The following is a 12,555-nucleotide window of genomic DNA, read 5'->3' as shown; positions in this document are numbered from 1 at the left end:
AGGACTGTCAGGGTGACCGTTGTCAGAGTGACTTCCTCAGGGTTGTCAGGGTAACGTGGTCTTGGGGACGGTTGTCTTGGTGACAATCTTGGTGGTGGTTGTCTTGGTGACGTAGTGAGGGGGACGGTCAAAAGGGGGGTTAGCTGGCAGTTGTTTGCGTGTTTGTTTGTGTGTTTGTGTGTGTTAAGAGCAAGGTGTTGCCACTAGCTGGCTGGCCCTTGAGGGATCTGGCATGCGACCAAGAACTGGATGTTGATCTGCTTTCAACATCATAAGATGAGGAATCACACCTGGTATTCTCACAGGCGGGAGCGTAGGTGTGTGTGTGTGTGTGTGTGTGTGTGTGTGTGTGTGTGTGTGTGTGTGTGTGTGTGTGTGTGTGTGTGTGTGTGCATCTATCGTGCAGAGCCATAATCCGCAGAGGGGAGATAAAGTAACACTTGAAACTGCTAGAGCAGGAAAATAAGAGAGCGACACCAAGAGAGAGGGAGGCAAAGAGAGAGAGAGAGAGAGAGAGAGAGAGAGAGAGAGAGAGAGAGAGAGAGAGAGAGAGAGAGAGAAGCAGAGAGAGAAGCAGAGAGAGATGGAGAGAGAGATAGATGGAGAGAGAAGGAGCACAAGGCAGCCTCAATATGTTGTGTTAGGTTTGAGGTTTTGTGTGAGAAAGTTGCCAGTAACGTACGCAAACATGTGAACATGCATGCTCAAAAAACAGACATGCACACCCAGAGATGGTGTGTATGTGTTTCTGGGTGTGCATGTATGTGTCTGTTGCTGTTCATGTGCATATCTGTGGATGTGCATGGGTATGATAGACATGACCATTCACAGACACACACATGCACATTCACATTCACAGACACAAACATGCACTCACAGAGACACACACAGACATGCACACTCACCTAAAACTACAAGCAAAAATTTCTGAATAGACTAATGACGTATAAAATTAAGCATGAATACAAAAATCTTTACTTAAAGCACATGCACAAAAATACGTAGCTCAGGCAGAGGTGAACTGTGGGGGAGGGGGTTTGGCTTGATGGGAAACGACAGGTGGAAAATTATTTTTCTTCATTTCACTTTGTCCTACGCTCACCTTCTCCCCGGCAGGACTTGGCACACAGGTGGAAAGCAGATTTATTCTTGTTGAATCGAAATGTGACATACTTTTGAGTTTTGTCATGTCGTACCACAGTTTGGCTTTACTAGGTTTCACCTGTGGGAGCGCCATCACGCCCACACAGACACGCTCACAAATATATATGCACGCACACACATAAACCTGAAGTGTTTCTGAAGGTCGGAGGTACTGTGTCTGCTTCCCTGCACCACGTACATGTGACAATTATATCCTTCCCCCTATTTTCAATGACAAATGAACAAATGCTTGAACTTCCAATCAGAAAAGGTTCTCAGTCTTGGATATTATAAATGGCAGCGCTCTGGAGCACAAATCATTTTCTAATTTATTATAAATATAAAATCACGAACATTTGACATTGGATGGTAACGTGTTACCAGTAACTTAATAATAAATAAAAGAAAATCAAAGGGTTGTAGTTATATAAGATATTTATAAAACAAATATATTACTGTAATTCTTTGTGTAGCACTTTACCACTTTAGCAATGCTCCTTAGTGACAAGTTTCTGAATACACTGTCAGTCTCCATGCACGAAAGCTGTTAATTGACTAAAGAGGAACAGCAAATAGTAGTTGAGCACAACACACACACACACACACACACACACACACACACACACACACACACACACACACACACACACACACACACACACACACACAACACAACACACACACATGTTCAGCACACACACACACTTCTATCCCCACAAGCAAGCTCAGTAAAAAAATGAGAGATTTCTTGCGATGCGTGTGGGCCGGCGGTCTACAGCATTAGCATGCTGTGTCCACTAGGGAGAGCCAGACTCAGCTGGACCACCCAGGGCCCAGTGGACGCAGAGAGCCCATCCTGGGTGAGGGAATCTGGGTCAGCCTGCCATGGACACACTGACCCTCTATGGAGCTCTGACCATGAGAGAGAGAGAGATAACTAGGGTTATTAATGTCTTTGCCAATTGCCTTCACAATTTGGTTTGTGTGTGTGAGTTTGTATGTGTGTGTGTGTGTGTGTGTTTCTGTGGAGGGGTTAAATGCATCAACTTAACGTTAATGCTGCAAGACAGAGGAACATAACCTCAAGCTGCTACCTTTAGAGAGAGAGAGAGAGAGAGAGAGAGAGGAGCGCCATGAGGAGGGAAGAGAGATTAGAGTCATAACGAGAGGAGAAAGAGAGAGAGAGAGAGAGAGAGAGAGAGAGAGAGAGAGAGGAGAGCCATTAGGAGAGGAGAGGAGAGAAGAGAGAGAGAGGAAATAGGGAGAGCGGGAGAGAGAGAGAGAGAGAGATAGTAAGTCCATGAGGAGAGAAGAGAGGGATATGTAAACGGCTGTGTTTCATAAGTCGGCAGCAGAATGTTCTCAAGTCAATCTGATAAACGTAATGTATAACCTTTGACCTCTCCGTGGCTGTTCTCTCTCTGATCTCTCTTTGAAGCTACAAGAGAGGCTAATAGAAGCTTCAACAGCTCAGGATTAGGGAACAGACACACACACACATGCACACGCACACAAATACACACGTACACACACACACACAAACGCACATGCAGTAAGTCTGAGATATTTAGATAGGACGTATACATTAGGCTCATCACAATAACACCGATTTTATTATCAGAACCATTTATTCCGACAGACAGACAGAAAATCAGAAAGATAGACACAGATATACGGATAGACAGAGAGGTACACAGACAGACAGACAGACAGACACAGAGGCAGACAGACAAACAGGTAGACAGATTCATTCTCTGTCACAATCTGTATCCATCCATTGCTACGATTTCCTCTTCCATTCACCCCTCTTTCTCTCCCACTCAATTCTCTCTCTCTCTCTCTCTCTCTCTCTCTCTCTCTCTGTCCCCCTCTCTCGCTTTAGTAGCAGCCAGTCATCTCTCATCATCACCACTGTGGATTGCGTTTTGGTACGACCACATTCCTCTCTTCTCTCTCTCTCTCTGTACTCTCCCTGTGTGTGTGTGTCTCTCTCTCTCTCTCCATCTCTCTGAGTGGATCTTCCTGTTTGTCGGGGAATGGCTGCCGTTATGTTCTGTGGTTTACGGAGAGAAGGGGGGGGAAGCAGCGTGGGTAAGTCTTGACAAACAAAGTACGCTCATGTGCGGGTCAACAGCAGACGCTCATGTTATTCCTGTTACTCGATTGTGCATTTATCTGAAGCTACTCAAATTTTTCTTGTAAGCGCTGATTGTTCTTCGCCTCACTTTTTATGTCGCTGGGGACTAACGCGCAGTCTGCTAAATGAGTTAATTAGATGTAAATCTTGATGTTCTATGTGAGCGTGCCTCCGTCTGGGAACCGTAGCGATGGGGATATCGGCAGTGAGGGTTTGGAACGCGGGCAGCTTAGAGCTTGGGTGCGCTTGATTTGAACAGTCCTGAGTGCTGGCAGCTTCAGAGCTGCTATCAGAGGACTGTTTGAACCTGATTATATTCATACACTCTGGGCGAGAGCGGCTCCAATAGAACCCTAAAATAGTAGGATGAAATAGTCGCTTGAAATAGTTGTCGGAAATAGTTATTCGAAATTGTCCTTTAAAATAGTAATTTAAAATCTCACGTATCTACAACCTCAGATGTCGTCTTTTGTAAATGATCATCAATACTGCTGTAGAATGGTGTGTTTGGTGATCATGACATCACTGAAAGGCCGAGAATAGGGTTTGAAGCTCCCATGGCCCAGTTGTGTCTCTGGCATATTTCAGAAGTTTTAATGATGTTTTTATGTTGTGTTCCTGGTGCATCTCTGATGTCTCAATGATGGTTTCACTGGAGCATAAAGGGTAACAAGGACTCGTCATCTGGGTCCGATGCTTGGCGTGTCCAGCAAGGCGAGAGACAAATGATTTCCCCCTGACTGTGGGGATGAGCAGAGGAAAATGATGCAGGATGGATTCAGGACAGAGTGTTGCGTCTTTGGTTTTGTTTGAAGGCCGTCTGCTGTCATGTGCAGTTCAGTGTGCATGTATGAGCACTGATCAGCCTCCACACACACCCTTAGACTAGCCCAGTACAACACACACACACACACACACTAATGCACTCTGCACGACACACACACATACACACACACACACTGTGCACGCAGACACACACACACACACACACACACACACACACAGTGCACGCAGACACACACACACACACAAAAATACAAAAAAGACACACAGGCATGCATGCGCACTCACACAGACACACACATACACACACACACCCACACACTACCACGCTCTGCACACAGGGACAAACACAGACAAACACACACAAACAATGCCCGACTACTACAAACATACGACCACACTCTGCACAAAGGGACACACACACACACACACACACACCCACACACACAGACACACACACACACAAACACACATACGCACACACACACACACACACACACACACTACCCGACAACTACACAGACACACACGCTCCCCCCCCTCCCCGGCACACACACATACACAACAGAAACACAAGCACGCAGGCACCTACACACACAAACCCTGTTTTGTCAGACTATAAAATGTTAATAGACAGAAGGTTGTGAGTGTGCTGGGTTGCATCGTAATGTCTTCTTAATGAAACTCCTATCCTGTTTTACCACGCAACACACACTCCCTCTACACTGGAAAATGTTTCTCGCTCCCTCTCTCTCGCTCCTTCTGTACGTCTAAATGTCTCTCTCTCTCCCTCTCTCTGTCCTGCTCACTGTCTCCAGATTCATTATTCATTCAGATTCATAAAATCGTCAAAAATACTATATAATACAATATAATACAAATGTCTCTCTCACTCTATCTCACTAAATTTCTTGCTCGCTTTGTCTCTATCTCGCTATTTCTCCCTCCCTCTCTCTACGTCCTTCTCTCTCCCCCTCTCCCTCTCCCTCTCCCTCTCCCTCTCTCTCTCTCGATTGAAATGTATTTCTGGATCACTTTCTTTCTCTCTCTCTCCCTTTACATACATATATATATCATGTTATCTCTCTCTCTTGTCTGTGTGATCTCAATATGACCCCCAGACTTAATTCTCCTTCAAACTGCACAATAATCTTCTAATGAGCCAGCCCTCCGTACACACCAATCGACAGCGAGCTTAGCACACACACACCGACCTACAGCAAGTTAAACGCACACACACACCCACGCACCATGCAAGCGCATTCACAGAGAGAAAGAGAGAGAGAGAGAGAGAGAGAGAGAGAGAGAGAAAAGAGTAGGGGGTAGGGACGGTGTGATCCATACAGGCTGTAATTAAACACAACACAAACTCAGCTAAACACCCTAATTACTGCTGGTTCTCTGAAGGGAAGGATGTGTGTGTGTGTGTGTGTGTGTGTGTGTGTGTGTGTGTGTGTTGAGTGTGTGAGTGTGTTTGTATGTATCATCCTGTATAACTCTGAGATATATAGATGGGACAGTAGGATTGATTGAAGCAGGATCGAGCTTTTGGTCATTGATTGCTTAGGTCTGAGTTCCAGACAAAGAGAGCAGAGCTGCTGAATAGATGGCCATTACACACTGCTATTGTGAACCTCCGATATGTGGTGTGCACACACAGTATGTTACTGTGTGTGTGTGTGTGTGTGTGTGTGTGTGTGTGTGTGTGTGTGTGTGTGTGTGTGTGTGTGTGTGTGTGTGTGTATTTTATATCCAGCTGCACATGCAACCCATGATAACCTTGTTCCTACTGTGTTCTGATTGGCTGTTCAGATACTGGCCGTGGGTAATTAGCTATTGTCCTCATCAATGTTGGAACACAGTGAAACACACAATTAACTACACACACACACACACACACACACACACACACACACACACACACACACACACACACACACACACACAGATACATACACACATTTAAGGAAACACACAGATCTAGATACATACTAAAACAAGGACACACACGTTGGAAACTGAGTGTGTGTCTGTGTGTGTTTGTGTGTGTACGTGTGTGGACATGGAGATGTATCAGATGTTTTCTGTAAAGTCCAACATCTGATCTCCCTGCTGGAGGAGAACCAGCCGGTCCAGAGGGACACCAGATCACATGATCAGAGCTGCCGACACCGCTGGAGAGGACAGAGGGATATTTCCATATTGTTTGAAACACACAACCCACCTAAAATACAGTTTTAGGCAACCTCACCAAAACCCAATGAACAGATGAAGCCCTACCATGGTTAGGTGTCCTCAGTACCGTTTCCTGAAGGCATAAGTACAGTCTCTCCAAGAGCAAGATGCCCCCCAACCCTTGCATATGAATGCAAGGGTATGCAATGTCTCTACTACATGGGGCTTATCAATGTGGGGTGACCACACATACAGTTGTATTACAACCAGTGGTCATAGAACCATGAGGGAACCTCTTAAAAACAATGAAAAATGTGTAATCAAGTACTATGGTGTACTGTGTGAGTAATATCTTATGGTGAAAGTCATCGCTGAATCACTGGTCAGTAAAATGAGTAGTTGGGAGACAGGGTTAAGAGATCAAGGGAGGCGTAAAGGCCAATATCTGCTGTGTGATATAAAATCCTCCACAGTATAATTATTAAAGTAAATATCCCCAAATGCTACTTTCCACTCAAGACTCTAACCACTAATTGAAACCCTGAGCAGGGACATTAAGTGCCCAGAACCTAACTATTTCAATCACTGTCTCTGATTGGTTCAAATGGGAGCAAGGTGTCATCTGCTGTTTTTATTACTTGAAACAATCCCAAAAAAAAAAGCACACGTGCACACGCAAGCACGCAGGCACACACGCATGCACACACGCACAGGTCCTTCACATACATACCCCATTAGATACACATTCACGTATGGTTACCAAACACTGAATTTGATATATGCAGCTGAGAGCAAATCTCTGTCTATTGTTACTGAAAATCAACTGGTGGTTCCCTGTCCCTTCAAACCTCCTGCTCCTCTTCTGCATCATCATCATTATAATAATCATCTTCATCGCACACTTCAGCAGTATTCTCCCCATTATCTCCATCATCCTCTTCGCTGTTACCTTCAACATGCTCCTCATGCATATCCTCATCTACTCTGAAGCAGGCCAAGTGTAAAACAGAGATTCAGAGAGAACAGGGTAGAGCAAGTAGAAACAAAGGACTATCTTAAACAGACAGACAAGAACGTAACGTACAGCTAGACAACTAATTAAAATGGATAGGGTGCAAAGTACAACTCACTAACAGAGCAAATTTAAAGTACAACTAATATAGAATAGTATAACCCTAGATAATATAGAGTAGTATAGCCCTAGATACCAGAGTATTGTAGCCCTAGATAACATAGAGCAGTATAGCATGACTTCCAGAGGGAGCACAACATCTGTCCCTGCCATTAGCCTACTAATGAGGGCTGGTGGAATCTGCAGTGTGAAGCAGACGGAGTATTAGCTCAGTCTGACGCTTCATTGTAGCATTCTAACATTTTACCTTTTAACCTTTAACGCATTAGGGGACTATTTGTTCAACGTTTAAAGTTGAATATGCTTTTTGTCTTCAGAAGAAGGGATCAGAAAAGAGGAAGTGTTTTGGTCTGGGCGTCACTGAAGAGTAAAGGAAAGGTCCATAGGGAGCCATGAATCTATTTCAGTGCTAGTCTACCAGCTGAAGGGTATGGTCTGCCCATATGCCCTAACCAACCTGCTCCTCAATGACTTCTGAAGTCTCTGGAAGTCGTTTTGGGTGATAACGATGAAACGTTAATTGTGTTTATCTGGTAGCTTTTAAAAAGAATTGTTCACGCACAAAACACTATGGTCAGGGCACTTGGGAATTTGCTGAAATAGAAAAATAGCACAATGTGCACAAAGAAAATAAGCCTCTTGCATTCAATTGAACACATGCACACACACACACACACACACACACACACACATTTAAACACACACACACGCACACACACACTGATCTAATCTAGACTGGCATACCCTGACATGCCCGTTTCTGTTGCTCCCGAGTATACAGGGTGTGTGTTTACGTGCGTTTCTGTTCTAAACACACTTTGAATGCAACACCTTTAATTATTTCCCCCCCACACACACACACACACACACACAAACAAACGAACACAAGCACACACAATTGCACACATACACATTCACACACACATAAATATACACACCCACAAACACACACACACACACACACACACACACACACACAGGCTATCACAGAATGAGATTTCAATTAAATTCAATTAGATTGTATAGCCAAAGGGCTTAACAGGCCATATATTTATATAATATTTGAATTTAATTTGAATATAAAATCCTTGCAAAGAACATCTGCATGTGTGCGTGTGTGTGTGTGTGTACGTGTGTATGTGTGTGTGTATGTGTGTGTGTGACTAATGTTTGTGTCCAAGCACAAACATGCACATCATGAGGACATGATGGTTGCAACTGGCACAACAGGGCCCACTGGGAACCAAACCAGCCCTCGAATCATGTTGGTGGACAAGGGGTAACTGAGTGTGTGTGTGTGTGTGTGTGTGTGTGTGTGTGTGTGTGTGTGTGTGTGTATGTGTGTGTATATGATTATTAGTTGTGACATGTTTGGTTGATTGAGCCAATCGGTCCAGTATGTGTATGCATTTGCATAATGCACAGTTGCCACTTTTGTATTGATCTATTCCTGCAGAATACAATATATAACTACTTATTATTCAACACAGAACGAGAGGGTGAAATACGAATGCATTTGAAATTATATTCTTGATTAATTCTAAACAAATATAGCAACGCTTTTATTTTGAAAACAAACGATGTGAATAAATTTGATTTCAGCTCAACCGTAGAGAGCTCATTCAGTCCTATTGGTTTGCTCTCCTTCTGAAGGATGGGACGCTGTTTCGTGGAGATCGAATTCAAATCATATTTTATGTAGTTAATGCTGTGAATGTGAAGGTTTATCAGTAGAGAAAACAGAAGTGGGAAGTTTTTATTTGTTCACTGTCTCATCCTGTCAGACTCTTCCTCTCTGTGAGTGACTAGAGACAATATATCTCTGTTAGGTATTCAGGTGGACAGATGTATGCAGTGTATATATGTATGTATTGCCTGCTGTATCCTCTGTATCTGAATTAACCGTCTAACCCCTACCTGCTCCTCAATGACCTGTATCTGAATTAACTGTCTAACCCCTACATGCTCCTAAATGGCATGTATCTGAATGAACTATCTAACCCCGACCTGCTCCTTGATGGCGTGGTTCTGAAGTCAATATTAAATCCCTACTCTATTTAGTTGAAGTCCATTTTACAGTAAGCCTGCTACATTTCTTTGATTATAAATGTACGAAAGCTCAATGGACTCGTTTTGCCAAATGAAGCCAAATAAATGGAATTTACACATTCCCACGTATTAAAGGACTTGATTGTTACACGTTCCAACCATTTAGGACATGTTGTGAATTAAAGCTGTGGCATTTACGCTAACCACTCACTACTTATCCACTCAAGCAGGGGATTAAAAACACAGTTTACATTCTGGCGTGTAACTCAACCTGTGCTTCAAGATGGCAGCTCTTAAAGTTCTGACTCTAATCACATTCAAGTGATTCATGGCTGCTAATGCCCATTCCGTGTGTTGGTGTGTGGGAAGCGTGGGCCAATCAGAACAAAGAACACATCAGCCGGTTGAATACGATGAGCTGCTAAACCGGAGGGTCACGTGCAACAGGGCTTGTTCGTATGTTTGGTGTTAAATTAAAAAGATGTACAGACATGTATGCACGCACACGCACGCAAAAACACACACATTCACACACACACACACACACACAAACGCACACACATACACACACAAACAGATTAACAATAGTACACACATGTATATTACATTTGTTACATACGTACACACACACACACAAACACACAAGCACACACAACTACTCAAATACACAGATGTATTCAAATACACACATACACACACAAACAAACACCAACACACACACACACACACACACACAGCATTGGATGAATTGTGTTCCAGAGTTGTTTATCAGCCGTGGTCCAGGCGACTAATAAAAGGACTTTAAAGTAAGTGATTCAACAACTCAGAAATTATTAAACTTTACCACGTCCACATCCAGGGCCACATCAACAACAATGACCTCCTTCCCTGATCCAGAACCCTGTGGTTCTGTCTGGAGAATCACCAAGCCACCAGATGCTCTGCTTCTCTTCAGAGCCTGTTTTATAGCACCAGAGAGCTGAAGTGGCTCGTTAACTAGAGGAGGATGATGGGGGGTGGAGGGAGTTGTGGGTAATGTAGTCTTTAAAGGGGATGTTAACCAGCCTGTGAGTAGTTGGAGTTGGATCAAACCACCTGTGTTGAGTTGGTTTGAGTTGGAGAAAGTGTTCTGGTTCTGAATTTGAGAGAAGGCAGGAACTGAAACAGGGACATTGAGGTTTAAGTGTTGATGGCCAGAGGTTTGAAACCGCTAGTATGGATTAAAACCCTTGACCTGAAACCAATATTGCATTTAGCCGGCCAATTGTAGTTTGGAACATAGCCCTAGGGTCATCTCTCTCTCTCTCTCTCTCTCTCTCTCTCTCTCTCTCTCTCTCTCTCTCTCTCTCTCTCTCTCTCTCTCTCTCTCTCTCTCTCTCTCTCTCTCTCTCTCTCTCTCTCTCTCTCTCTCTCTCTCTCTCTCTGAAACAAACATAGCAGCTGTAAACAAGGTCAGACAGTCTCCAGACCAGACTCTCTCTCTGATCACTGAGTTCACGGTGGGGGTCCATTGCCAATGTCTCCCAGCATCTGTCTGTGTCCTGCGGTTTGGACAGCCGAAGAACACCACGATCCTTAAATGGCTCTTAGTGCAGCAGATAAAAACACTTGGCCACCATCATGATGGATTTCTTAACCTTTGTTTGGGGACAGCATAGTCTTGTGGTAAGGGTGTTTCCCAGCTGAAAGGTTGTAGCTTTGAACCCTAACGCTACTTTAATGCAAGTCTTTAAAAAAGCTGCTCTGGATAAAAATGTCGACTAGATAATAAAAAGAAGAACCCATAGTTTGCTCATTTTATGCTAGCATTATACTGTATGTCTGCCCATTCAGCACCCATCACACTCCTACCCATCCCAGGAAGGAGGAGGCCCTCCTCTGTTCTCCTTCTCAAGGTTTTCCGCCCACTGGGTTCACAGAGTTTTTCCTTTCAGTCCTCAGAGTATCTACGTGAGTGACGTGTCTGTTGGTGTCTGTTGATGTGTGCCTTTGAAGCCCTGTGAGGCTGTGACTGTGATTAAGGGCTGGACTAATACAGTTGACTCGACGTGTTAATCCTCCGAGGTTGGTGCTGCGTGTTTGTGCGTTAAGGCGCTCGGCTCCGTCTGTCACGGAGTGGGGTGTCAGACATGACGGAGAAGGGGGATGACATGACTGGTGCGGTCGTCCTTAAACATCTGGATTTTACCATTTTACCATACAAGGGAGGGAATATATGACAAGAATTGAACTAATGACACGCATCCTGTTTATTATTAACGCATATATTGATATTATTTGATATAAATTAACAAAGTCTATTTATAATAGACTTTGATTTATAACACATTCAAATATTTAAAATGTAAAAAGAAGACAAAACTAGACTAATTTAGATTGAGCTGGGCAGCTCCCAGTGTCCACCAGTAGAAGACTGCGGTTGTACTGGGCAGCTCCGGAAGTCCACCAGTAGAAGACTGGTTGTACTGGGCTGCTCCCAGTGTCCACCAGTAGAAGACTGTTTTTGTACTGAAGGTGGACCCTGAGCCATGACCTCTGACCTTGTGTTCCAGATGACGGACCCTACGGGAAGAATAAAGACCTCACTGGACCCGACCACGTCCTGACCTCCAGACGACACAGCATCCCAGGTAAAAACTACCTGTCTGTGTGTCAGTCTGTCCTCCTGTCGGACTACCTGTCTGTCTTTATGTCTGTCTTTGGGTATGTGTGGGTGGGTGTGTCTGCCTGCCCGTCAACCTCAGGTCAGTCGACCTGTCTGTATATCAGCCAGCCTGTATATCTGTTCATCTGACTGTCTGTCTGCCTGCCTGCCTCCCTGCCAAGCAACATGAGAAGATGTTAATTGTTCAGTTAATGATGCAGAAGAGCCGGACCGGTAACTGGCCAATCACAAACTACTTTTCATGGCAGCTGGTTCCCTTGGTGTATCCTCCCCAGTGCTGTTTTGTCCTTCTCTATTCCTCTGGTGCAATATCTCACTCTTTCTCCCTCTTTTCTTCTCTCTGCCTCTCTCCCTTTGTGTTCTGGCCTACAGATCAGCGTCTGCAGATCCTGCTTTTGTGTTTCTGAATGCTTCTCTTTCTCTCTCTCTCTCTCTCTCTCTCTTTCTCTCTCTCTCTCTCACTTGCTCTCT

General features: G+C 44.2%; 1 protein-coding gene across 1 annotated transcript in view; it reads left to right on the top strand.

The window, feature by feature from the left end:
• grip2b (glutamate receptor interacting protein 2b) overlaps positions 1 to 12,555 on the top strand; it is a gene marked incomplete at both ends in the record, with an annotated part of 110,977 nt that overhangs the window by 68,779 nt on the left and 29,643 nt on the right. Inside the window, one exon of the mRNA XM_079748553.1 lies at positions 11,972 to 12,049. Coding sequence (XP_079604679.1) covers positions 11,972 to 12,049 — 78 coding nt within the window. The remainder of the gene's footprint in view (positions 1 to 11,971; positions 12,050 to 12,555) is intronic.

The sequence above is a fragment of the Pollachius pollachius genome, assembly GCF_949987615.1.
Source record: "Pollachius pollachius genome assembly, chromosome: 12".
NCBI classification, from domain to species: Eukaryota; Metazoa; Chordata; class Actinopteri; order Gadiformes; family Gadidae; genus Pollachius; species Pollachius pollachius.
Note: the sequence above shows the minus strand (reverse complement) of the source record. Positions and strands in the feature narration are given on the sequence as shown.